This window comes from Perca flavescens, chromosome 4, assembly GCF_004354835.1.
Source record: "Perca flavescens isolate YP-PL-M2 chromosome 4, PFLA_1.0, whole genome shotgun sequence".
Classification (NCBI taxonomy): Eukaryota; Metazoa; Chordata; class Actinopteri; order Perciformes; family Percidae; genus Perca; species Perca flavescens.
Genome location: NC_041334.1, coordinates 145,285 through 173,181, shown reverse-complemented (window position 1 = coordinate 173,181; position 27,897 = coordinate 145,285). Strand labels below are relative to the sequence as shown.

The window sequence follows — 27,897 nt, the reverse complement described above, 5'->3', positions numbered from 1 at the left end:
AACATACAGTACTGTCTGTGAATGTCCCTATCGTCAGACAGGTCATCAGTTATATTTCTATATATCTGAAGAGTATTTTATTTTGAACAAACATAATTCAAAAGCTGGGGCCTTCTCATTTTTCTGTTCAGAGCAGAAATAAAATAAAAGAATAGACATAGTGTACTGTAGGCCTAAAATATAACCTATTTACATTCAATGAGTCACTTGTTATTTGCACAAAGGAACAGTTGTCCACTTTGTTAGGGATTCGACCATAGACTTGATATTATACAGTCTATGGATTAGACTAGGTCAGGACCATAGACTGTTAATAGTATACAGGTTCAGGACCATACACTGTTAATATTATACAGGTTCAGGACCATAGACTGTTAATAGTATACAGCCTATATATTACACTAGGTCAGGACCATAGACTGTTAATATTATACAGCCTATGCATTAGACTAGGTCAAGTTCTCCTGGATCGTGAAACAGCCCCCAGGTCCCTGATCTCCTCTATGATTTAGAATAATGAAATGTTTCGCCTGACGGACTTTTTATGTAAGGAACAGAGACTGTATATTAACAGTCCATGGTAGGGAATTTGTAAATAAAGCATTAAAAAAAAAAACACATCAGGTGTGCGGGGGTCATGTGAGCTGCAGTCATATGACTTTTTGAGATCATTTTTCCTTCTGAGATTTTAAAATCGGCAGCTCCGGTCCTATTACCTACTGTCTATGCTCCGGTCCCTCCGCGGAGTGACAGACAGGTCAACAAGAGACAGACAGGCAGGTGAGAGAGTTTCTGAATCTTTTTACTTTGTTTTTACCTTGTTTCTGTGTGCTAGCAGCTAGCAGCTAGCCTGAGCAAACCCACTTCCGGGTTCTAAACATGAGCATAAACTGGTCTCAGCGGGTTTTAAATTAAACTTTAAACGTTATTAGACTTCCTGTTGTTTAAGTATAGTGTTTGTTTTAAACGTTAAGCTTTCTGTAGTTGAACCAGTGACGTATTAAACCGTTATAAACGTTCAGTCTCGTGTTGTCTGCCGGACTCGGTTCAGTAAGAACTGAAGGAAATCTCTCCACTGTGCTGAAGCTCTTTATTAATTAAACGCATGTTGAACTCCTTCTGAATCGGAATCTTTCCACGATGAATTCGGCTGACAGAAAATAGACCACAAACACTACTTCCGTCACACACAGCCTAATAATTGTAACGTTAGCGAATCTGCCGTTATGCTCGCCAAACTTAATCCAAGATTACAGTACTTTAACAATATTGTAACGTGTATTTTCTCACTCGGTCATGATCCCCTTCATCTAATCTATTGAGTATTAACTCACTAAGTTAGTCTGACAGAGAAACTGATATTTCCGCCAAACTCTATTCAACAATGCCCACATTTAATATTGATTTCTTCCCTGTGTGAAAAAGATCACTTTATAAATCCAGACTGAGACATATTATGAATCAGTAACTTCTTGTGATTAATTCGGCTCACAGACAACCAGTTGTTAACAGGGCTCCAGACTGCGACCAAATGGGCGCATTTTGCGACCAAAATTTGAGAGTGTGCGACTGAATTTTACATCCAGTCGCACATGTGCGACCAGCAAATTTGCCCCCGTTTTTTACACGTTAAATGTCGAAATGTAGGTACCTGAGCACGTAAGCGCAAGCTTATCTGTCTTGTCTGAAAATTGAAAGAGAACGGTGCTCCGACACAAACACTCGCGCACACACACGCAGAGGTGCGATCGGCGCAAACTACGTCGGCTGTTTTGTTGAGGTCACAGCGAGTGATGCCGATAAAGTGGTTTCAAGTATGGTTACAGTTTTTAAAAACTTCACACAGACAGCGTTTGCTGCGATATGATATTAAAAACAGTCACGGTGCTGTTGACCTTACACGTTCTCTAAGAAAAGCAGCAGGCACAACATTGTGCAACTATGCCCTGGGGACTGACTGACAGGCTGAGGCTGTAAGGCAAGGCAACTTTATTTCTACAGCACCTTTCAGCTAGCCTGGGTAAACCCCATAGACAGTATAACCCTGACGAACTTCCGGCAAATTTGAGATTTGCTCTGCAAGTCAGTGGCGGTTGTCAGTACCCGATCCGTTCCACCTGCACAATCCGTTCTGCGCATGTGCAAGATGTTCACGCATGCGCAGATGATAATACCGTTTTACGACCTGCCCGATCTGTTCCACGCTAGCCTCCACCCAAGCTAACAGCTAATTTGGCTAACCGCTAGCCGACAAATAACGCATGCGCAGAACGGATCGTGCAGGCAGAACGGACAGCTAGATTCAGTCTAAAATAACGTTAAGTCAAACATAATGGGAAAAGCAGGCTACAGCAAAATTAAGACTTTACAGTAACAATAAAGACAAGTATTGAGTGATTTTTTTTTTTTTTTTTAAATGAGCACAAGTAAAGCAGAACTGACGTAACAGCTGTTATATATGTTAACGTTTGTTTTGAAGTTTTATTTTGAGGGTCTTTTAAAAGTTTGCATGCTGTCTCAGGTACCGGTTATCCGAATTAGCTGTTAGCTAAACTAACGTTAGCTTAACTGTGGAGGCTGACGGACGGCAGACCGCTACAATCAGCTAGCGGTTAGCCAAATGAACTGTTAGCTAAAGTAACGTTAGCTTCCCAGTGGAGGCTAACGGCAGACCGCTATAATCACCTAGCGGACCGCCCAAATTAGCTATTAGCTAAACTAACGTGAATTAGCTATTATCTAAACTAACGTTAGCTTCCCGGTGGAGGCTTTTTTTTTTTTTTTTTATAAACAATCTTTATTAAAACTATACGATACAAACAGTACAGTACAGCATAAACAGTCATTAATACAGAAAAAAACGCAGTAGTGAAGAGAGCCAGGGGGAGATTCATATAAAAACATTAAAAAAAGAGCATAACTGAATGGTTTTAGCAGCTTTCTTATTTTTTGAGTCATAGATGGTTTTGATGTATTGCTCCGTTTCCTTACCAAAAGCAATAAAAGAAGGTTTAGAGTTACTAAATTTGGCTTTGTGAATATGATATTTCCCTAAAATGATCAATACGTTTACTAGATATATTTCTTTCTGTTTTTTACTTTTGTTGTCATGGAAACCAAACAGTACATCTTTCCACAACAAAGAAAAATCAGCAATAAGTTTATCAGTAATGTATCGAGATAAATCCTTCCAGAACATGCTGGTATAGGGACATTGCCAAAACAGGTGCACCAATGATTCTGAACATATTCCACATAACGAACAGTTAACACAAATGTCAAGCTTAAACCTAAGGAGATATTGCTTAGCAGGATAATACCTGTGTATGACTTTGAAAGAGACTTCTCTTACTTTATTCATAAGAAGGTACTTGTAAGGAATATTCCAAATAATTTTCCAGTTCAGGTTGTCAACAAAGTTAGACCAATAGGGAACAACATTAGGGGTGCTGGTGACCTCTCTCTGGAATAAAGAGCGAATGTTACGATTATTATTTCTAGTTGTGGAAGCGAAACACATATTACCAATTGAGGTCAATTTAGGGTCCAAAGCTGGTAAGCAAATTGGTTTTCCAGTCCCTTTTAAGAGAGTTAAAATACCAGATGGGATGGCATCCATAACAATTGCAAACTCTCTTGGGGTGATTGGAATGCCAAAAGTATGAATGAATTCAGAATAATTCAGCAATGATCCATTACCATTTAGTAGTTGGGACACTAGAATAATGTTATTATCAAACCAAGTTTTATAGAATAAAGATTTATTCTTGAATTTAATAAGCTGATTATTCCAGATGAAGCAGCTATGTGGGGAGAAATTATGTTTGTAGATTAATGACCATGCTAAGAGCATTTGTTTGTGGAATTTAGATAAACTTAAGGGATTTTTTTCTATTTTATAATCACACAAAAGTAAATATTCAAGACCACCAACTTTAGAGAAAATATAGCTAGGTATAAAATTCCATGTAGAAGTGGGATTCATTAGAAACTGCTTTATCCAATTTATTTTGAAAGTATTATTAAGGGTTGTAAAATCAAGAAAGTTAAGACCACCATGTTCAAAGGTGTTCATAATAACAGATTTTTTCACATAATGCGTCTTGTTTTTCCAAATAAAATTGAAAAGTAATTTATCAATGGAATTACAGAGCTCAACAATACTCGTCCTTTCAAGGATAAGTCTCTCTGCAGCCATTGATTAAGCTTTTTCTTTGTCTTATCCCTAATCAAGTCAAAGTTTTCAGAGCATCTCTCCTCCTCATTTTTCATTATAGTAATCCCTAGATAGATAATCTTATCCTTGATTGGTATGTTACAGATCTGGGAAGTGTCACTTTCTTTAAGGGAAAAAAGTTCACATTTCTTCAGATTTAAGCAGAGTCCAGAAGCTGCGGAAAATGATTCTATTGTTTTGATAGCGATTGGCACTTGGCTGGCATTTTTTAAAAAATAAAGTAGTATCATCTGCTAGTTGGGTGAGGATAACTTCTCTTTCTGCAATTGAAATTCCTTTTAAGGCACTATTTTTAATATGGGTGGAAAGAAGTTGTGTACATAAAATGAATAGGTAGGGAGAGGCAGGGCAGCCCTGCCGGATGCCTCTTTGCAAGTCAAATCTCGGTGATGTCCCATTTTTTACTCTGATAGAGCTATTGCCTTTGCAGTACATTGTTCTAACAGCTTTACAGAAAAATTCACCAAAACCAAATTTCTCAATAGTTTGAAATATGAAGTTATGTTCTACTGTGTCAAAGGCTTTATAGAAGTCCAAGAAAAAGATAAAACTATCGTCAGGACATAAATATGAATAATCAATTATATCTAAGACAAGCCGAATATTGTTAGAGATATGTCTTTTTCTCATGAATCCTGATTGGACTTCATCAATAATAGGGTCTAGAACATTTTGTAATCGTTTTGCGATGATTGAGGCAAAAATTTTGTAGTCAGTGTTGAGTAATGAAATAGGTCGCCAATTATCAATAAACAATGGATCTTTTTTGGGTTTAGGGATTAATGTAATTAAACCTTGAGTCAGTGAAGGAGGTAGAGAACCTTTTTCAACACTTTCTAAAATGACTTCAAGTAGAAAGGGAGCTAAATCTTGTGTAAAAGCCCCATAAAACTCTGCAGAGAGGCCATCAACTCCAGGAGATTTGTTTGTTTTACAATGTTCAATTGCAAATGTGATTTCCTGCAAGGTTATAGGTTCATCGCAGAGTTTCCTATTATCTTGAGAGATTGGTGTGACGGTAAGATTGTTCAAGAATGTGGTGGTTGAATGATGGCAGTAATTTGATTTGTATAAATTTCTATAGAAGTCCGAACAGAAATCAGCTATGGTCTTCGGATTATCAGTTACAGAATCGTTAATATTAAGTTGCTGGATTAAATTGAATTTCCCATGATATCTTTCTAAGCCGAAAAAATAAGCAGAGTTCTGTTCCCCTTCTTCAATCCACCTTTTTCTTGACCTTATAAAGGCACCTTTTGCTTTGTTGGAGTAAATCTCATTTAGTGTAAGTTGTTCCGAAATTAAGGTCAGTCGTTCCTCTTCTGAAATATCTGCGGGGTCCTTCCTGTACAAAGAAATTATTTTAGAGACCACTCTTTCTTCCTCCAATCTACGATTTTTGGATAGGATACTACCATAATTCCTCAAATATTGGCCAGTTTTAAATTTGAGAAGTTCCCAGTTGCTACCAAAAGCATCCTCAGATTTTGCTTTATTCCAAAATTCCCAAATAATTTTTTTGTCTGATTTTACCACATCATGTTGTAAAAGCGAATTGTTTAATTTCCAGTAAGCATTTCTACATTTTGTAGAGGGGGCAGAGTGTAAGGGGATAAATATGGAGACTGCATTATGATCTGTTAATGGAGTTGTGATGATATTAACTGATATTTTATCAATATTCAAATGTTCAGAGACTAACCAATAGTCCAATCGTGAACGTCTGGTGGCATTCCTATTACTCCAAGGAAAAGCATTTATGTTAGGATTTATTATGTTGGATATTACAGTTACAACTGAGAAGGGTCTGGTGTCAACCAGGCTACCTTTCAGCAACAAGGCAACTCAAAGTGCTTTACATGAAACATTAAAGAGCAATTGAAAACGGTCATGATGAAAATACAACAGGCTAAACAAGTTACAGTGAGTAAGAAATGAATAATTATTCAATTTAATAGGTTGTAGGGATGGGTTTGGGAGGAGAGAGGGGTTTTATTTTTATTTAATTTCTTTAGAGTGTAACATTCTAATAAAATAACAATGTTCTACGTACATAGGATAAATAGGTTTGGAATAATTTTTACAACTGAAATAATTTTGTAATTACAGAGGGAAAGTACCGAAAAAATAAACAATAATTTCAGGTATCTGTACCAGGTTCAGATGCTAAAGGTACCCAACCCTAAAGGTTGTAGCCTAAACAATACATGTTTAATTTTAAGGTGAATTCATTGTACTTGTAGACCAGAGTTGGTATATATTTTTTTTAAATATTTTGTTTACTTTCATGACAGCATTGGTGCCTTCTATGTTGCATCTTCAAAAGTGACACTGAATTTGAAATAGCACATTGTAATTTCTGCATCTATTATCAAAGTATTTATTAGTAATACAGTGGAAATTAGTAGAAATGTGAATATTTGGTTAGCATGTTGATTTACGGTGTGTGCCCTTAAATTTTCTGGTTGTGCCCCTAACATTTTCAGTAGGGGGCCACTGTGCTCCTAGTGAAAAAAGTTAGTCTGGAGCCCTGGTTAACATATTCCTGTTGTTCTGTCGTCTGTTTTATGTCCCTGTAGCGCCCCCTGCTGTCTGAAGGAACCAGAGAGGATTTAATGAGAGTGAAACCAGCTGGAGAGGTGAATAAACTGATGTGTCTGTCAGTCTGCTGCCTGTGTTCTCCACCAAACTTAATTAAAAAATACCTAATTTTAACCTTTATTCTCGAACTGTAGATTTAAAAAAAGATGAGAAAGGAGATTAGAATCAGAAAGGAGTTTATTGCCTTAGTGATTAGTGCATATACAAACATATTAAACATGAATAAGAAATACATTTAAAAACAGAAACAAATACAGGCAGAGTTTTCCCTACCATCATCATTTTTAGTTGCCAACTTTTTAGACACAATAATGATATTAATGCTCCAAAATTATTTATTTTTTTAAATTTTAATTGAAAAACGTTTCTTGAGGGAGGAACCCTAAACGCTCTAGGTCTTTTACAAAGCTACAATAACAGCTGTTTAAGTGGTTTTAAACACTTTTCGGCGTATGTGACACCATACATTATGTCAAATTATGAATTAAAAGTTAACATTTGAGTTGTCAAGAGATTTAATTTATATTTTTATGTGCTCTCGTCGTTAAAGGTCCGGTGTGTAACATGTTTAGTTGTTTATTATTAAAATCTGTGTTCCTGTGTTACAGGAGTCTTCAGAAGTCACTGTTCCATTATCTTTAATGTGACTATTATTGCCACTGTTCATCACACCCCCAACCGGCCCGTCAGACACCTACCAAGAGTCTGGGTCTGTCAAGGTTTCTTCCTGAGAGGGAGTTTGTCCTCGCCACTGTCGCATTGAATGCTTGCTCTTGGGGAATTACTAGAATTGTTGGGTCTTTGTAAATTAGAGTGTGGTCTAGACCTACTCTATCTGTAAAGTGTCTTGAGATAACTCTTGTTATGATTTGATACTATAAATAAAATTGAATTTAATTGAAATTGAATTGAAATTCTTCTTGCGTGAAGGCTACCGTAGCTGTAATATGAACTGTGAACTGCGTGGTGCGAGAGAGTTGATTGATATATGATCTCAACGCTAGATGGGAGAAATTCCCACACATTGGACCTTTTTCAAACGGTGTCTCCGCGGCAACCATGTGTTAATGTTTTCCTCCTCCGGCTGTGAGAAGACGAGACATTCTGTTGATGAGGTCACTTCCTGTTGTGGTTGAGATGTAACTTCCTGTTGTGTTGCAGATGCAGCGGCTGGTGTTGTGTGTCTTCCTGTCCTCCCTGCTGGGCGGGGACGGAGGCACCGGCGTTGCAGCGTCTCCGGCTGCAGACGAGGTGACCTACCTGCCCGGTCTGCAGAAACAGCCCAGTTTCCAACATTACTCGGGGTACCTGAACGTAGCCGACGGAAAACACCTGCACTACTGGTCAGTCCCTCAGACACCCTAAGCCCAACTACCCTGTGTGTTCAGGTGTGTTACCCTGCGTGTTGTGTTCAGGGTCATGTTACCCTGTGTGTTCAGGTGTGTTACCCTGCGTGTTGTGTTTAGGGTCATGTTACCCTGTGTGTTCAGGTGTGTTACCTTGCGTGTTGTGTTCAGGGTCATGTTACCCTGTGTGTTCAGGTGTGTTACCCTGCGTGTTGTGTTCAGGGTCATGTTACCCTGTGTGTTCAGGCGTGTTACCCTGCGTGTTGTATTCAGGGTCATGTTTCCCTGTGTGTTGTGTTCAGGGTCATGTTACCCTGTGTGTTGTGTTCAGGTGTGTTACCCTGCGTGTTGTGTTCAGGGTCATTTTACCCTGCGTGTTGAGTTCAGGGTCATGTTACCCTGCGTGTTGTGTTTGTGTTAACTTGTGTGTTGTGTTCAGGTTCGTGGAGTCCCAGCAGAAGCCGGCCTCTGACCCGGTGGTGCTGTGGCTGAACGGGGGCCCCGGCTGCAGCTCTCTGGACGGACTGCTGACGGAGCACGGACCCTTCCTGGTAGGTCGCCTCACTGTGATGTCGCTGTGATGTCACAGGGACACCTGCTGACCTCTGACCTGTTGTTTCAGATCCAGGACGACGGATTGTCGCTGCAGTACAACCCGTACTCCTGGAACAAGGTCAGTTACTCCAGATGCCTCATTGGTTAAAGGTTATTGGTTATTTCTTCAACGTAACGTGGACCCTTTTTCCATGTTTCTGAGTCTGAGTGAGTGATGGAAACAACCATCTTTCATCACCAAAATCACCATCACCAAACCCACCAGACTCATCGTAAAACACACTTCTCTGTAGGGATCCATCCCATAATGTTGTCAGACACTCAGACAGTAGTGCATGGGAACATAGGCTCCAGATTAAGTAACCCTGTATTTATTTGTGTGTTTGGGAGCAGATTGCCAACGTGCTGTACCTGGAGTCTCCCGCCGGCGTCGGCTTCTCTTACTCTGACGATAAGAACTACGTCACCAATGACACCGAGGTCAGTGACACGCTGAAACCTGCTCCTGATTGGCCCACAGGTCGCCGTGGTAACATGTTTGTTGTTTCTGTCGTCAGGTGTCGATGAACAACTATCTGGCTCTGAAGGAGTTCTTCCGTCTGTTCCCCGAGTTTAGCAAGAACCAGCTGTTCCTGACCGGAGAGAGTTACGCAGGAATCTACATCCCGACGCTCGCCGAGAGGGTGATGGAGGACGCCAGCCTCAACCTGCAGGTACAGCTAACACGCTAACGCTACACGTTAACGCTGCAGGGACAGGCTTGCACGCAATTTCCACCAACTGGAACGTCTGCGCTCCAGAACGGCGGCGGAGTCATTAGGTTTCCATTAAAGTCAGTGTGTGTGTTTCCACTGACTGCAGAACGGGTGCGTTCCGACAGCTCTATATAGTAGTATATAATAGTACCAGCTCTGGCGGTCCCAGCCCTCCGGAGCTGATATACGCAGAGCTTGTATTGTTGCCGGACGCCGGAGAGCTCCGCAGCAATTCAGCACACGGCAGATGGTGCGCGACAGGAAGTTGAGCACAAAAACAAAATAAAACCTCCGGTTAATTTTCTAAATAAAATACACCATGCCCACAGCGGATCATATTTCCTTGAAAATGTCATAATGGGCGGAGACAGGCCTGAAGTCAAACTACATCCTGTTATATCGCACAATCATATGTGAATGAATGGTGATGGAGGACGCCAGCCTCAACCTGCAGGGACAGCTAACACGCTAACGTTAACACTGCAGGCTAACACACTGCTACATGCTAACACTTCACGCTCGCCGAGAAGGTGATGGAGGACGCCGGCCTCAACCTGCAAGTAAAAGCTCCTTGCCCGAAATTTTCGTCAGTTTTTTTTTCATATCTCTCTTCCCAAAAATTTGCCACGCACAGAAACCTTCCACACTGGGTCCGATGCGGACTAATTAATCTGTTTTGTAAAATGTGATGCTGCTATTGCTCTGACTCTCTCTTTCTTCCTCTGTTCATCCCTGGCTTCTCTCTGTTAACATTAATGTTACCTTTCATTCATTCAAACCTTTCTTTTAACCAGGATAAAAAAACTCCTTGAGATTACAAATCTCTTTTACAAGAGTGTCCTGGCAAGTGGCAGCAGCATGGTTTCAAATGAATACCTCTCTGCCTGCTAACACTAGCCCCTGCGATGCTAACATTAGCGAGGTGTGATGTCATGTGTTCCAGGGTGTGGCGGTGGGGAACGGCATGTCGAGCTACGAGATGAACGATAACTCTCTGGTGTTCTTCGCCTACTACCACGGCCTGCTGGGCAGCCGCCTCTGGAGCCAGCTGCAGACCTTCTGCTGCTCAGACGGGAAGTGCAACTTCTACGACAACCAGAATCAGAACTGCTCCATCAGCGTGAGTCCCAAATATACCGGGTTCTATACTTGGGTCTATTCTGGATTATACTGGGTTAATAGTGGGTGTATACTTGGGTGTGTGCTGGGTCTATGCTGGGTCTATGCTGTTGTGTGGCACCATTTTAATCAGAATCAGCTTTATTGGCCAGGTTTGCACAAACAAACAAGGAATTTGACTCTAGTTAATATTTATCTGTAGTTGTTATTGTTCTTATTCTGATGTTGTTAATGTTGTACTTTGTCTTGTAAAGTGCCTTTGAGTACGTTTTTATAGAGTGTGTGTGTGTGTGTGTGTGTGTGTGTGTGTGTGTGTGTGTGTGTGTGTGTGTTCTGCAGCTGTCTGAGGTTCAGCACATCGTCTACAGTTCAGGACTCAACATGTATAACCTGTACGCTCCGTGTCCCGGTGGAGTCGGCAGATCCAGGTAACCTCTGACATCATCACGCTGTCAGAGTCCAGTGTGACCTCAGAGGTTGACTTCCTGTTTGTGTTTGTCAGTGAGGAAGGAGGCGAGCTGGTGATCAGAGACCTGGGGAACTGGTTCATCAACCATAAGTCCACTCGGCTCTGGAACCAGGTCAGTCGGATAATAACAGCCAAAACGTCAACAAAAAGGGTAAAAAAAAAAAAAAAGAAACTTTTGAATAAATGTTGGAGAAAGCAACAGAAACCTTTTGAAAAAGACGGTTGGTTGTGAGACTGTCAATGAAAATAAAGCCTCTTGTGTGTTTTGATGTTGAGATTGTGAGGGTAACTACAGTCTGTTTCTAAAGATCTCCCGCTGTACAAAGTGAAGCCAAAATCTCCCCGATACGGGCGCTGCCATCTTTTAGTTTAGGAGCAGCCAGAGTGTTGGTTTTTTTTTGTGTTTTTTTTTAAACTCGGAATTTTACGAGAAATAAGTCTTTCATTTAAAAAAAAAAGTTGGACACCAGGGGTGTGTGGCTTATGACAGCTGCCAGGAGGCAGGGCTTATGCTCCAGATGTTTTGGCCTCCTTTGTCTCTGCACCAGTCTCTTTATAACACCGGTTCTCCTGTGGTTCTGTAGAAGTTGCGAGCTGTGTCTCTGCACCAGTCGGTGCGTCTGGACCCGCCCTGCACCAACTCCACCCCCTCCAACCTCTACCTGAACAACCCCTACGTCAGAGCAGCACTGCACATCAGCCGCGATGCCCTGGACTGGGCCATCTGCAGGTAACCCACCCCAACACATCTGGAAACACTCAGGGAACATCTGGAAACACTTAATTGGGAATCAAATGAATGCAAAGAAAGTTACTTTATGAACTTGACTTTAAGATTTGATATATAATAACTATAACAATAACTTATTTCACCAGTAAATTGCTGTTGAACGACAAAAACAACCACCAGATGGGAAAATGGTATTTTACAATTACTGTGAATGCACCACGAGGCTACGTGTTTCAAGTGAACGCACAGTCTGTGTTGTTTAATTCCGACAACGGCAGCTGCAAGTGAACGTACCGTCTGTGTTGTTTAATTTGGACAACGACGTTAGGTCCCAGTGTAGGAATCCTCTCCAGTGAAATCCAGTCTTTACACTGTTTAACGTTAGCTGTCAGCATTTTAACCCTGTTTAATTACGCTGCTAGCTAAAGGTAGGCTAACGTTACCTGCTGTCAGGTGTAGTGTAAAGTCAGGCACCGAAATGGGGCACCGAAATTTTCGTCTTATTCAGTCTCGTTACTACCGTTTAGGTCGGCACGTTTCGGTACCCAACCCTACTTACCAGAGTCAATACAGTGTGCAGTAACTTCTAAATCATTTTGATGACTCACTGATGTCCAGTGATCACCGGCTGATGAGACAGCGTTTGCTCTTTGGTTTCAATAACAGGTCGGCGAGTAGCACTCTCCAAAATAGTGCTTTATTGCCTGAGCCCACTAGCATCAACCTGAGTCCCGGTAACTGGACTATGCTTAGCTTGTAGCTGGTAGCGCAAGCTTGACGTGCTTCGGTGACATTTTAATTTGGCTTTACACAACGTGCCTATGGCTTTCGACTTGTCCACGAGACAAAATAAAAAGCTCCATTCAGAATTGTGTTGCTGCTGCATTTCTCCATCATGCCTGCAGCGGCGGCTGCAGGCATGCGATTAATGTGATTTATTTATTTAATTTTATTTTTTTAAATGTACGAGTTATGCTCTGCCCTTAATCGCAACGCGATTAATGCGTTAATGCTGACAGCCCTATACATTACATAGCGGTAATTTATTATTTAGCGTAAGGCATCACATTTTCATGGCATGATCCCTGATGTCAGTTCTAGATTGATTCTAGAGTAGCCTACAAGAAACTGCTAATGAGACTGCTGTAATGTCAATACAATAAAAATGGACCTACATAACAAAGTTGGTTCACTGCTGGCTACAAGTTAACAATCAAACGCAACAAAGGCTGTCACTGGAATGGTGTTTTGAGCTAACGTTAGCAATCTAACAATCATAGATAGTTAAAATGTTTGCCGGATCCCTTGGTGTTATGCCGTAAACCGTTTAAATCTGAGCATGTGCCACTCACATGTGCACTCGACTCCCATCAGGTAGTGACAGGGCTTTTGCTTTTGGCTCACTCTGACTTAACGAACAGACAAACATCATTCTCTGCAGTTACCGAGGGGCCATTTCTTTTCTTGCATTTTTTTATTTAGATTAATTTTTTTACTCCGTAACGGATGAGATTTATTAAAATGTAGCAATGTACAATACTTCAAACAAAACCTACTGAAGTAAAAGTACAGATTACATACTACTTTAAAAGTAGAAGTACACAAAAAACTATTCAATTACAGTAACGTTATTTTAATTAGTTACTTTGTGCATATAAACATAGTCAGTGTAAAGTTTAATGTCCTTCGACAGATGGACCTTTTTTACGGCAGACATGTTGACATGCCATAGTAGGAAAAGCACAGATGTATTCAGACCATTACTGATGGCCTCATTCCACTTAGGAGAGACCCTGGTATTAAACCATTAATGATGGATGCATTCCACTTAGGAGAGGTCCTGGTATTAAACCATTAATGATGGATGCATTCCACTTAGGAGAGACCCTGGTATTAAACCATTACTGATGGCTGCATTCCACTTAGGAGAGACCCTGGTATTAAACCATTACTGATGGCTACATTCCACTTAGGAGAGGTCCTGGTATTAAACCATTACTGATGGCTACATTCCATTTAGGAGAGGTCCTGGTATTGTGCATGCTGACTCACTGAAATAGCTTAATGGGACACTTGATGGAACTGAGCCATTGTTAAGGTTATCATTGTCAGCTGTGCTTTTCCTTCTATGACAAGTAAACATGTCTGCTGTGAAAAAGGTCCATTACAGAGAGAAGATGAAACGGCACGGAGAGGAGATCTAGACAAGATGGTTCTGTACTTCACAGTAACTGTGCCTGTCTCTCTCTGTGTCTCTGTGTCTGTCTCTCTGTGTCTGTGTGACTATGACTTTGTGTGTCTGTGACTGTCTGTGTCTGTGACTCTGTCTCTCTCTGTGTCTGTGTTTTGCAGCTCTGAGGTGAATCTGAACTATGGTCGTCTGTACCTGGACGTCAGGAAACAGTACCAGAAACTGCTTTCTGCTTTGGTCAGTGAACGCAACACTACACCAGACTTCTTCCACACGTTCAGCGCTTTTAATCCTGATTTAATAAAAGGTTTTACCAGGCAAATGTTTGGACACGGCAATGTTTTTTTATTCTTAGCTGTAATGAGTGTATTCTTCTGTCATGTCATTTCATTTAATTTCATATATATATTTATTCATAAGGACAGCGAACATTAATCAACACTATGTAAATGTGTTAGAGAGAGCAGAGCGTACAGGTTTAAATGTACAGACCAAAGACAAGCAGACGCCATGAAGACAGAACCAGAAACCCAGTGTGTCCTTGCTGACAGTGTTTCTTCAAGTGTTTGGGGGTGTGTCCTTGTTTAAAGTGACAGTGTTTCTCTGTGCAGAAATACCGGGTCCTGGTCTATAACGGGGACGTGGACATGGCCTGCAACTTCATGGGGGACGAGTGGTTTGTTGAGTCTCTGCAGCAGCAGGTAACTTAATCTCCAACATATGGAATCCTTTTGTTCGCTCACTTTGCATTTTGTAAATTTTCTTTTTTAAAGGTCCAATATGTAATATTTGTACTGTAATAAATCCAAAAATGACACCAATGCCTCATCAGATATTAAGGAAACATGTTAAACTGAAATGCTATCTTTTCTGACAACAATGCTAATTTCAATATTTTTCTTTTTGAAATTTACATTCCGTGACGGAATTTATGTTTATGTTTTGATCTGTGTGTTGTTATCAACGGCCCAGTTTGACAGGCAGGCCGGGTTGCCAGATATACCTGTAAAAACGTAAACCCAGCGCGCTACAGCTGTAACGGTAGTACAGCCATGAAAGCAGCAAACAAACGAACAGGACCAACGGAGATAGATTCTACATGACATAAAAAAAGAAAACAGCATGTTTCTAACAGTTGTGTGACCAGAGACGTAACAACCCCCTGGTAAATATTGGAGATGTATTTGAAAGATGGAGACAGCTTAGAGCCCAAAAGGAAGCAGAGTTGGCTTATTTTCTCCTGAACATGTAAGCATTAGCTCCACGCTAATTTATCACAGCTACTAGGGATGGGCATTTTATGTCATTTCAACATTTGTGTACTCACATTGAATTATATAGCTAGAGTAACCGAGTTGGTTACTCGCAAAAACAATTGAGACATCGCCAGTGAAGTGATCCCGACTGGTCCTGGCTAACGCCGCCATGCTAACCCAGCTAACATTACCGGAGGAAGCAGCCCATGGCTGTTTACAACGTGTAGTTCAGCGGCTGGAGCCGACAACGGTGAGTTATTTTAAGCCACGAGAGGGGGGCTGTAAATCGGAAAGAGGGGACTATGAGTTTGCAATGTGTTTAGCAATTGTTGCCGTAATTCTAAGCCAATGAAGTGTGTTCCGTCGGCAAGGTAGTGGTATTTTTAGCGTTTCGTATTGTAATTCTAAGCCGAAGAAGTGTGCCTGACTGGCGTGTGGAGAGGACAGTGAGGTTGTTGTGTTTTTAGCGGTTCATACTGTCATTTTAAGCCGAAAAAGTGTGTCTGTTAGTTGGTTACAGAGCTCCACGTGAGCACGGGCTTTTATGACTGTCAATATAGCCAGCATCTAACGTTAGCTACTCCGCTGTGCTGTGGAGTAATGTCTGGCTATGTGAGACTAGCATCTACCGTTAGCTACTCGGCTGTGCTGTGGAGTAATGTCTGGCTATGTGAGACTAGCATCTACCGTTAGCTACTCCGCTGTGCTGTGGAGTAACGTCTGGCTATGTGAGACTAGCATCTAACGTTAGCTACTCGGCTGTGCTGTGGAGTAATGTCTGGCTATGTGAGACTAGCATCTACCGTTAGCTACTCCGCTGTGCTGTGGAGTAATAACTGGCTATGTGAGACTAGCATCTACCGTTAGCTACTCCTCTGTGCTGTGGAGTAATGTCTGGCTATGTGAGAAAAGCGTCCAGCTACATTGTTGTGAATGCTGCGGTCTCAGCCTGGCAACCCCCGTGAACTTCGAGTCTGGGCAGGAGGGGGAGGGGGAGACGACTCTCCAGTATTTTGAATTGGTAGTGCAGTAACTATTTTAACCGCTAGCTGCCAGTATTACACACAATATTACATATTGCACCTTTAAGTATAATTGATTTATATTTTTGAAAGCATTCTTAATTTACAGCATTTTTCTCATTCATTATCCTCAGGATATCGTCACGCTACTTTTGTCACAATACAATGTTATTGCGATCCTAAACACATACCTGCAAACTTGTCGCTTTTCAGGTTAAATCGGCGTTTTGAATGGGAAAATTTCATCCACGTGAATTATGTAGATCCAAAGAGTTTTTATTTGGGGGGTTCGAGACCCGGTGCTAATACGGCACCGGTGCCTTAACGACCGTTATCTAGCAGACTGAATAGCTATGTGGATTTCGGTGCCTTATTTAGGAGCCACTTAAATAACAGCGCTTCTCTCTGATGCTCCGAGAACAGACGTTAGAGGGAACTGAAACATCGCCGCACGGGACGCTAGTTAACACTACACTTAACAGCAGGTAACGTTAGCCTACCGTTAGCTAGCAGCTAGAGTAAACACGGTTAAAATGCTGACAGCTAAACGGTGTAAAAGTGTGTCTGTATTTCACTAGAGGATTCCAACAACAGTCTGTAACTGCCGTTGTCTGAAAAACAACACAGATGTTGCTGAAACTCGCCTCGCCAGCCTCGTGCTGCATTCAAAGTTGTGAAATACCCTTTTCCCAACCAGTGGTTGTTTTTGTGGTTTAACAGGAATACACACACACACACACACACACACACACACACACACACTTCTTTTTTTCTTCTCGGGGGGGATGGTAATCTGTCACCTTTTTCAGCCCTTCTGAGTTTGCAGGTATGTAAACATATTGCAATATTCAAGAGTATATATTGCAATTTATTACCTTTTTTCCAAATTCAAATTATGTTCCCAAAAGGCAACTTTGTCAACCTATGTTTTATCTAAAAATACATGTTCATCTCACTTCAATTTTAAAGGTGTAAAATTTGGGTTATATACCCTCCCAGTGTTGTACTGAAAATAGAGATTATTAACCTGCCCACCCCAGGTGGGTTAGGGTTAGTAGATAATATATGTGTATGTGTAAAATGATGATTTTGGTTAAGAACTGTGTTCCTCCGTAAGGTGGCGGTACAGCGGCGTGCGTGGCTCTACGGCGATGAAGACGGCCAGCAGGTCGGAGGATTCGTCAAAGAGTTTGACAACATCGCCTTCCTCACCGTCAAGGTAACGGCTGACCCTCAGTGATGATGTCATCTTTAGCTGACCTTCAGTGATTTTGTCATCGCTGTGGCTGCATCTCATAAATCTTAAATTAGAAACCCTACTGACCCTCCTCGATGCTGGGTCCCCTGTGATCCCTCCTCGATGCAGCCTGTGTGTTTTGATTTTAAGAAAGTGTCTGTGTGTGCTACTTATTGAGGATCTTTGTCTTGTCTGTGTTCCTGCAGGGTTCTGGTCACATGGTCCCGTCAGATAAACCAATCGCAGCCTTTGCCATGTTCTCCAGATTCCTCCAGAGGAAACCCTACTGACCCTCTCAGGCCGCCGTACTCACTGCCAGCCAATCAGCACCGCCCTGCTCCGTGTTGCCTGGCCACCACATTACTGTTGCAGGAAATGAATTGTCTCAACCTCAGCCAATCATGTCCCTCCTCCTCCCGGTAGACTCCACTGGTAACGCGTTGCCGTGGAAACGAGCACTGCCGCCAGTCTGCCATGTTTTGAATGTGAAATTTCTTCTTTTATTGATTTTAAAGGGAAAATAAAGTTTTATCTTTAACTTGACACTTTGGTTTCATTTCAACTTCATCTGATCATTCAGAAATCTCTCAAAATATATATATATATATATATATATATATATATATATATATATATATATATATATATATATATATATATATATATATATATATATATATATATATATATATATATATATATATATATATATATATATATATATATATATATATACACACACACACACACACACACACACACACACACACACACACACACACACACACACACAGTCCAAGCACGGAGCCTTGTGGAACTCCTTGGCTAACTTTAGCGTACCTGGAGGATTTATCATTAACAAATTGAGATTGATCAGAGAAATAGGACTTAAACCAGCTTAGTGTGATTCCTTTAATGCCAACTAAATGTTCCAGTCTCTGTAACAGGATTGTATGGTCAATAGTGTCAAATGCAGCACTAAGATCTAATAAGACAAGTACGGCGACAAGTCCTTTGTCAGCAGCAGTTAGAAGGTTGTTACTAATTTTCACCAGTGCCGTCTGTGCTATGATGCATTCTAAATCTTGACTGAAAGTCATCAAATAAACTATTATGTAGAAAATCACATAACTGATCAGCGACTACCTTCTCAAGGATCTTGGAGAGAAAGGGGAGATTAGATATGTTTATAGTTGGCATCGCTCCTCTCTCTGTTGACTTGTATTGTGTGAAGGTTTCCTCTTTATTCCGTCTGCTAGCTAACAACAGAACCATGTCTAAAAGCTGCTGTGTGCTGACATTCACTACCAACATGGTCAAGAACCCAGAACTTATCTGTTCTTTACTTTATTTATATTTCTGCAAACTTTTACTCACTAGATTTCCTAAATGTCTATTTTTACTCCGATACGTTTCCTCCTAGCATCTTCGATACTGGTAGAAATGTTTCCATACGTTGGAGTCAAAGATTCTTCCTCATAAACATAAATGTACATAAATAAATAATAAATCTGTTTATGTCTTTGTTGATGTCAGACTTGAGTTTGATGTTAAAGAAGGAAACCCTGAATATTATACTGATACTCATCAGAGACTTTAACTTCTACCAAAGTCATTTCTGGGAAGATACTTGTAGTTTTACTTAAATTACTTACTTACTTAAAAATAAATATAAATTACTTTATACAAGACTTTACAATTACCAATTTGAATAGTTTTGAATCAATAAAATGTTCCAAGTTGAGTGTTTTTAGTTGAATAAATGAAAGTAGAAAAGACAGATCAGACACTAAAGGATTCAAGCCTTCAGACTTGGGTTGAAGCTGAAGTTTCCCAGCGGACCCTGAAGGCAGCAGCAGGTGAGTTGTGACTTTCAGACTGACCTGACTGTTGTTCACTCACCTGGACTCACCTGTGCAGGTAAGAGGCTTATCTCAGTCTTTAACTTCTGCTGTAGCTACACTGAGACAGAAACATTATTATCACTTTATTTATCTTCCTTAACTATCCTCCCTCACTTTGTCTCTTTGTGTCTGTACATTTCTCTAAATTCACCCAAAGTTAGCGTTAGATTATGCCTCATTTATTCAAACACAACATTTCAGACATAAATAATAGTCTTAATGTCAGTAATCAGCTGAAGTTTTGTAATGATATATCGGTTTGTTCTGCATCTTTACTGTGGATTAATGAATGGATTATGTTCTGGATGAATGGATGAGTAGTTCTGTCTCTAAAATGTAGTTAAAAGTAGTTATTCAGTCAAACAGATGCAGCGTTGTTCCTCTTTAAACAAACTTTTTGTTATGCTGTTGTTTGAAAGGTTGAACATTATGGAACAAGTTTTAGAAGCTACACGTCTTCTGTCTGCTCCTATAAGAAGATGCATATGAATTGCACAGTGTTGGCTTATTTAAAGTTGATGTTCTTACTGTGTTTGTTTATAATATGTTTATGTATGCACCAAACTACCCAGGCCAATTCTACATACGTTTCTTGGCAATAAATGATTTTCTGATTCAGAGACCCTTTAACCATACTGAAAAACAAACCGCTTGTTTACTTATTAAACTGTCTTTCTCTCAGGTAAACATGGACCAATCAGTGTGCAGTGGGCGGGGCCATGTGAGCGTGCTCAGTTGCTTCCCGCCCTCTGTGGCCCGAGACGTTGCTGTTGCTGTGGTGAAGCCCCTACGAGCAGGCCTGAGAAACCCCGACACCCGCAGCCTGCTGCACACAGACAGCCAGGTGTGTGTGTGTGTGTGTGTGTTTGTGTGTGTGAGTGAGTGTGTCTCTGTGTGTTTGTGTGTGTGCGTGTGTGTGACCTCTATGGAAACTCTCAGGTGTTGATATGTAAGCGTGTTGAGTGTTTGATCAACAGTTGAGTCAGAAATCATTCACCTGCTCTCTGATCTGTGTTTAAAGTTAAGGAGCAGAAGAGTTTTAGTTTAAAACATTCAAAGAATTAAGTAACATTAGCAACCAATGTCAAATATTGTGGTAGTGGAGGGAGGGGGAGGGAGGGGGATTGGGAGGTTTGTGTATGGCTGTGGGGTAAAAGTTGTTCCTCAGTCTGGAGGTGCAGCATTTTGAGGCCCTATGGTGAAAGGGTAGTGAGTACTGTCTTTACCAAACCTGCAGGCTCTGGTGTGGCACAGAGACCTGCAGACCCTCTCCTCTCCTCTTTTGAGTGGCTTGTGCTCTTCCTGTTGCCGTCTGAAATCAATAATAAGCTCCTTTGTCTTTTTGGTGTTTAGCAACAGGTTATTCACTGCACACCATTCCGTTAATTTGCAGACCTCGTCTCTGTACACCGGTCGAGATAAGTCCCACCATTGTGGTGTCGTCTGCAAATGTTAGCATTGAATTTGTGGTGTATGTAGGTGTGCAGTCATGTGTGTAGAGGGAGTAGAGGGCAGGCTGAGCACCTTTGCTGAGGGTCAGGCTCGAGGATATGTGGGGGCTGAGTCTTACTCACTGAATGGGGAGAAGTAAGTCCACCTCCGGTACACTAGGTGGCGATCTGCCAAAGCACAATGCTTTTTCTTCCGGTTGATCTCTATCAACATTACACAGACCGATCACTGAATTTAACTGTAACAACTTATTGTTTCATTAACCACCTTAATAATTATTTTATATATAAAATAAATGATTTAAGAAATAATATGAAAAAATAGAGAATATGAAATGCAGGAGCTAATGAGGATCCTAAATAAACAAACAAACACACTCTTGTCACAGTGTAAGAATGCACAGTGTTGCAGCCAGACGACATCTTGTTCAGCTCATTGTAATGTTATGTGTAACCAGTGTTGGGTGAAGTTAACAAGCTAACTTTGCTAGCTAACTAACATTAACGTTAGCCAGGGGCCGCAGCTGGGGCTGCTCGGTCCCTCCACTTTTTTGCTGAGACAGAACATTGACAGCCCCGGAGGTGGACACTCGGTTTAGCCATCTCTCGATGCACGCTGCTGCCACGGCAGAGAGTAGAACAGACAGACGGCAGGCCCTTTGCTGCCGATGGCCCGCTGATTCTGACAATGCTGTTTTGTCATATGGTATCATAGCAACAACTACGACTCACAGCGCTGACGGAGTATGTCTGGTTCAAAAACCACTCCAGGAGAGTGGGGAGACTTAAACCGATCATAGCCCCGTTAAGGTGTACAGATGCAGGAATCCCCCGGTTACTGAAGGAGTTCTCTACCTCTGTTAACCAAGTTATGATGACTCAGATTTTAACCAAGGTTATAGTGTTTACATGGCGTTTGAGAAATCTGGGGATTACCTTAACTCGAATATAATTGTTTTTTATAAACTGCATGTGTAGACAGTTGTTAAGAAATTCTTTAATCTACAGACACAGCTGGTCACTGAGACCAAGGTCCTGTAGTTCTCTGACCAGCCTGCTGGGGATGACAGCATTAAAAGCAGAGCTGTAATCCACGAACAGCATCCTAACATGTTCCCTTCTGCTCCAGGTACATCAGTGCAGTATGTAGGGCTACATTTATGGCATCCTCAGTGGAACTGTTTGCCCTACCGGTGTCCATACCAGTGCTGGTCTAAGGCAGGGGAGAGGTGTCCCATAACTAGTCTTTTATAAAGAATAGTCGTTCAGAGAGATCAGGGAGAGATTGAGGATGTTAGTGAAAACCTCTGCGGGTTGGTGAGCCCAATCTCTGAGAACCCTCCCTGGCATCCCATCCGGGCCTGCAGCCTACTGGACATTCACAGCTTTCAGGACTTGTTTGACCTCTTGTGTGCAGGATAAATGAGTGTCCAACAGTGTCCAGCTGGGGTGAATCAACGTTGTCCTGTCCTTTCTCAAATCAAAAGTGGTTCAGTCCCTCAGCCAGTGATGCACTGTGTTGAAAGCAGTCCTGCAGCTGTAGGAATGCTCCCTCTGGCCAGGTTTGAACTGTTTTAACGGTGGGTTGGTGTTTCTCTATAACGGGGCTGTAGGCTGGGGTTAGAAATAGTGAAAGGTGATCATCCAAGGTGACTGTCCAAGGTGTGGCAGGGAAAGGGCTCTGTATGCTTTAGCGATGTTAGAATAAACACAGTCCAGTGTGTTCCCCCTGTAGTTGAACATTTGACATGTTGTTCAAACCTTGGAAGCACGTCTTCAGATAAACGTGGTTCAAACCACCAGCCACTATGAAAACTCACCTGGGTACGGTCTGTTAGCTAACAACTGTTAGCATATGGCCAAGTGCTATGCTAGCATTAGCTACTTATAGCTATACTGTACATACTGACTGGTTGAGTGTGTATTTCCAGGTGAAGTGGACGATGGAGGTGTTGTGTTACGGCTTGACTCTCCCATTGGACGGAGACACTGTGCAGCTCTGCGTAGATGTCTACACTGATTGGCTGATGGCCCTGGTTTCCCCGAGAGACTCCTTCCCTCCACCAATCAGCAGAGAGCCCAACCTGTACACCCAGAAGATCCTGCGACACCTGGACAGCCTCTTCCTGTCCAGGTAGGCTGAACCTCTGTCAGACAGCTCAACTCTTTACTCCATCTGTGATTATTGAGAGAATCTGAGGCTCCATCTCCACCGCTACATTTTGGTTTAAAAATGAATATCTTCTGCTACGTTTCCCCCTCTCATTCCCCCTGCTCTGACGTTTCCCTCTCTCATTCCAGTGGGCGGAGTCGCCACGCTGTCTCCTGTTGATATCCAGTATACCAGGATGTTGATGAGATATGAGGTTTGGGCGTGATAGTTTAAACAGAGATTAGTTCTTCTACTGGAGCTAAAAACACTTGGAGCACAGAGATCACTTTGGGATCAAAACTCAAGCCCTTAAAAACCAAAATGTAGCGCTGGAGATGGAACCTAAAGAGGTCCAGTGATCCTTTAGGACAGCGCTTCTCCCGACCAAACTGCAACTCAGTCTGGACCCAACCCATACAAACCTTATGAAGTGTAACGTTTTCTACTTTGAAATACATTTTCAATTTATCAATAAACTAGTTTAATTATCCCCCCTCCCCCAGGTCCGAGCAGGCGAGTCCCGTCTACCTGTCTCTCTGTCAGCAGGTGTTGCTTGCAGTTCAGTCGTTGGCCAGAGAGAGCGCTGTGATGAGTGGAGACACCTGGGAGACGCTGCTGCACTTCCTGCTGCGCATCAACCACAACATGCTGGCTCCACCCACAACCACAGGTAAACACTCCCCTGTGATGTGCTCGTCTGTCTGTCTGCCTGTCTGTCTGTCACCTTTCTTTCTCTCACCTGTCTATCTCTCTGCAGATGTGTTGGAGCAGCTGTCTCACCTGTCGATGGCAGTACTGTTTGAGGTGTGGTTGCTGTCTTGCTCTCGGTGTTTCCCGTCTCACTCTCTGTGGCAGACGGCCAGACAGATGTTGAGCAGCTGGAGACATCAGCCAGCTGTGGTGGAGCAGTGGAGCCGAGTCATGGCCGCCCTGACCTCCAGGTACACACACACGCAGTGTAGCGGAGCAGAGTAACGGCGTTTAAGTATAACGGCGTTACTAACAGCGTTATTTTTTCAGTAACGGAGTAATCTAATTAATTACTTTTCCCATCGTTGCAACGCCGTTATCGTTACTGAGGATGTAAAGTGGCGCGTTACTACAATTTGGTTGAATGAAGTGTGAGGTGTCAGAGCTGGGAGGGGGGGGCGGATGATGACACCGTTGCAAATGTGATGATGATTGGCTGGGTGGGCGGATGCCCTGCTCACGCTGTCTCACTGCACGCTCTGACTACCACTAAACACAAGACAGCGACAATGGCGACGAGCCAGGGACATTCAAAGGTAGCGTCTCCCCCCTTTCTGCTGCAGCCCAAACCGTCTCCTAAGCCCCGCCCACTCAAGGGAGTGTGACAGAACTGCTGGCATGTCAGACAACATTTTCAATAACTAAAAACTAACACAATGTTAACTTTACTCACCAACAGTAAAACAATGCTAACTAGCAGGCTAGCGTTAGCCATTTCAGCATTATATCAGACCAACCACTGTGCATACGTTACTATCATCCTCACCAACGTAGCTTTACTGTCGCAATAGCCACTGCTAATGCTTGCTCTTGAGGGAATTACTGTAATTGTTGGGGTTTTGGAATTTATAGAGTTTGGTCTAGACCTACTCTATCTGTAAAGTGTCTCGAGATAACTTTTGTTATGATTTGATACTATAAATAAATTGAATTGAATTGACTTTTGACTACTAATAACCAAGTGAAAGATAAATCATTCATGGTAATTATGTTACCTGTCGAGAAGAAATGTGGCTACATCTGCAGCGTTCTTCAGATCTTTAAAATCCTGCAGCTCACGCCACCTCTGAAAAGCCACTCCAATATTCACTCGAGTTTGGGGAAACCTTGCTGCAGCTCGTGCGCAGGGAAGTGGGAGGGGAGAACCCTATTATATTCGTGTACGTGCTTGAGCAGTGATTGACAGGCAGATAGACCCCCCTGTGGCCCTGATTGGAGAAAATCAACCGGGAGCGGTGGAATTTTGCCAATTGCACTACAGGCTGTAGGTGGTGCCAGAGTTTTTATATTACATAATTCATGTAGTTCTACTGGAACATAGGGTCAGTTTCAGCAAATATGACAGAAAGTTAGTTTTATAAGACTTACCTACTGCATCTTTAAAGGTAAGAATGTTTATGTTACATGTACGCTATGTTTGACGTTAAAGATGTTATAGAACGTAATAGCATTATAGAACATAAAAAATAACGTTACAGTTACTTTGCTGAGTAACTAAGTACTTTTACAATGTGGTAACTGAGTTACTAACTCAATTACTTTTTGGGATAAGTAATTTGTAACTGTAACTAATTACTTTTTTAAAGTAAGATGACCAACACTGCACACACACAACACCCCCCCACACACACACACACACACACACACACACACACACACACACACACACACACACACACACACACATGAAAATGTTTACTGAGGTAATAACTCAAGAGAGAATTAGATTCATTTTCTCATAGATGCAGCTTTAAGGAGTCTCCCCCCTGCTGGAAGTTAGAGAGAATGCAGCTTTAAGGAGTCTCCCCCTGCTGGAAGTTAGAGAGAATACAGCTGTAAGGAGTCTTCCCCCTGCTGGAAGTTAGAGAGAATACAGCTTTAAGGAGTCTCCCCCTGCTGGAAGTTAGAGAGAATACAGCTGTAAGGAGTCTCCCCTGCTGGAAGTTAGAGAGAATACAGCTTTAAGGAGTCTCCCCTGCTGGAAGTTAGAGAGAATACAGCTTTAAGGAGTCTCCCCCTGCTGGAAGTTAGAGAGAATACAGCTGTAAGGAGTCTCCCCCTGCTGGAAGTTAGAGAGAATACAGCTTTAAGGAGTCTCCCCCTGCTGGAAGTTAGAGAGAATACAGCTTTAAGGAGTCTCCCCCTGCTGGAAGTTAGAGAGAATACAGCTGTAAGGAGTCTCCCCCTGCTGGAAGTTAGAGAGAATACAGCTTTAAGGAGTCTCCCCCTGCTGGAAGTTAGAGAGAATACAGCTGTAAGGCGTCTCCCCCTGCTGGAAGTTAGAGAGAATACAGCTGTAAGGAGTCTCCCCCTGCTGGAAGTTAGAGAGAATGCAACTTTAAGGAGCTTCAGCTTTGGCTTCACTTTTCAGACCCTGAAGTTGCTGCTTAGATGAAAGCGGAGAACTCTTATTCCTGTAGTTCAGACCATCATCACATGTCATCATTGTTGTTGTTTAGGTTGTTGGTGTTGAGCTTCGGTCCGTCCTTCCCTCACTTAAAAGTCCCAGATGAAGATGCTTCTCTGGTCCCGGCAGACATGGACGACCAGCGAGTCCCCCAGACCTGGTTCAGGTTCCTGCACCTGCTCAGGTAACACCCTCTACCTACAGGTAACAGACACACAGACACAAAGTTGGAGCACACTCTCCGGTCCCCCTTTTTATAAATGCTATAAATTATAAACTACCAATCACGTCCACAGCCTTCAGCATCTCGGGGCGATTCTCATAAATATTTCAGTTTGAGTCTCCTGATGTCAGTGAGTCTTTCTCTTTCAGTAATCCGGTGGACCTCAGTCGACCTGTGGTTGCTGGCTCGACTCCTTCCTTCCCCGAGGAGGCGATGCGAGGAGGCGGCCGGCTGCCGAACATCTTCTTCAGAGCCATGAAAGGAGTCGGCACGATGGTCGACGCCTTCCTGGGTACACTGACCTTATATGAGAATAGCTTACACAGCAACAGCAACTTACACAGCGTTTCATTTAGTTTTTTAATTACACTAACATTAGTTTGGAAAGCATATTATAAAAATGAAATGAAACCAAACCTACGTCTTTTGTGTTTCTGCAGGTGTGACTGTAGTCAACAAAGAATCAACAGAGCAGCAGCTGCCAAGCACTGGTACACACACTACACACACATTATACACACTACACACTACACAGACACACACTATACACACATTATACACACTAAACACACATACACACTACACACACATTATAAATGTCTGAATATATTGAATATATCATCAGTCTAACGTCGACATGCCTTTCATTCAATATATTCAGACTTTCATTTAGTATATTCAGACTTTCAGTCAGACTTTCATTCAATATATTCAGGCTTTCATTCGGTATATTCAGACTTTCATTCAATATATTCAGGCTTTCATTCAGTATATTCAGACTTTCATTCATTATATTCAGGCTTTCATTCAGTATATTCAGACTTTCATTCATTATATTCAGGCTTTCATTCAGTATATTCAGACTTTCATTCAATATATTCAGACTAAGATTCATTCAATATATTCAGACTTTCAGTCAGACTTTCATTCAATATATTCAGGCTTTCATTCGGTATATTCAGACTTTCATTAAGTATATTCAGGCTTTCATTCAGTATATTCAGACTTTCATTCAATATATTCAGGCTTTCATTCAGTATATTCAGGCTTTCATTCAGTATATTCAGACTTTCATTCAATATATTCAGGCTTTCATTCAGTATATTCAGACTTTCATTCAATATATTCAGACTAAGATTCATTCAATATATTCAGACTTTCAGTCAGACTTTCATTCAATATATTCAGACTTTCATTCAATATATTCAATATATTTCGATTGTTGCTGCTTTGTTTCTGCAGGAGTTACACCGAGGATCCATTTCAGAGACCGGCTGCCTTCTCTCGGTAATTCAGATTAAAACAAACTGATCATGTCATTCTGATCAATAATGGTCCATGTCCACATTGTCATTTACATGCTTCCCGCTCTTTGTCTCTGTAATCAGCAATGCATTCTGGGAGCATTGCGGCAACGTTCGAGAGAAGGTGCCACGCGTTTCAATTCAATTTTATTCATAGTTTAAGTCCTAACAGGAGTTTCTCATTACAT

General features: G+C 41.8%; 2 protein-coding genes across 2 annotated transcripts in view; both read left to right on the top strand.

The window, feature by feature from the left end:
• The first annotated feature begins 616 nt into the window (after window positions 1–616).
• On the top strand, window positions 617–18,061 carry ctsa (cathepsin A). The gene is made up of 15 exons (XM_028576767.1): window positions 617–780; window positions 6,817–6,876; window positions 8,000–8,181; window positions 8,624–8,735; window positions 8,807–8,857; window positions 9,133–9,219; window positions 9,297–9,452; window positions 10,438–10,614; window positions 10,953–11,041; window positions 11,116–11,194; window positions 11,667–11,812; window positions 14,165–14,240; window positions 14,615–14,704; window positions 17,399–17,500; window positions 17,725–18,061. Exons 2-15 carry the CDS (start codon window positions 6,853–6,855, stop codon window positions 17,806–17,808), a joined length of 1,455 nt encoding a protein of 484 aa, XP_028432568.1. The 5' UTR covers window positions 617–780; window positions 6,817–6,852; the 3' UTR covers window positions 17,809–18,061.
• A 2,049-nt stretch (window positions 18,062–20,110) lies between these two features.
• Window positions 20,111–27,897, top strand: part of ralgapb (Ral GTPase activating protein non-catalytic subunit beta) — a 37,756-nt gene continuing 29,969 nt past the window's right edge. Inside the window, exons 1-8 of the mRNA XM_028576940.1 lie at window positions 20,111–20,266; window positions 22,805–23,007; window positions 23,529–23,695; window positions 23,783–23,966; window positions 26,235–26,366; window positions 26,555–26,697; window positions 26,846–26,896; window positions 27,648–27,692. Coding sequence (XP_028432741.1) covers window positions 20,111–20,266; window positions 22,805–23,007; window positions 23,529–23,695; window positions 23,783–23,966; window positions 26,235–26,366; window positions 26,555–26,697; window positions 26,846–26,896; window positions 27,648–27,692 — 1,081 coding nt within the window. The remainder of the gene's footprint in view (window positions 20,267–22,804; window positions 23,008–23,528; window positions 23,696–23,782; window positions 23,967–26,234; window positions 26,367–26,554; window positions 26,698–26,845; window positions 26,897–27,647; window positions 27,693–27,897) is intronic.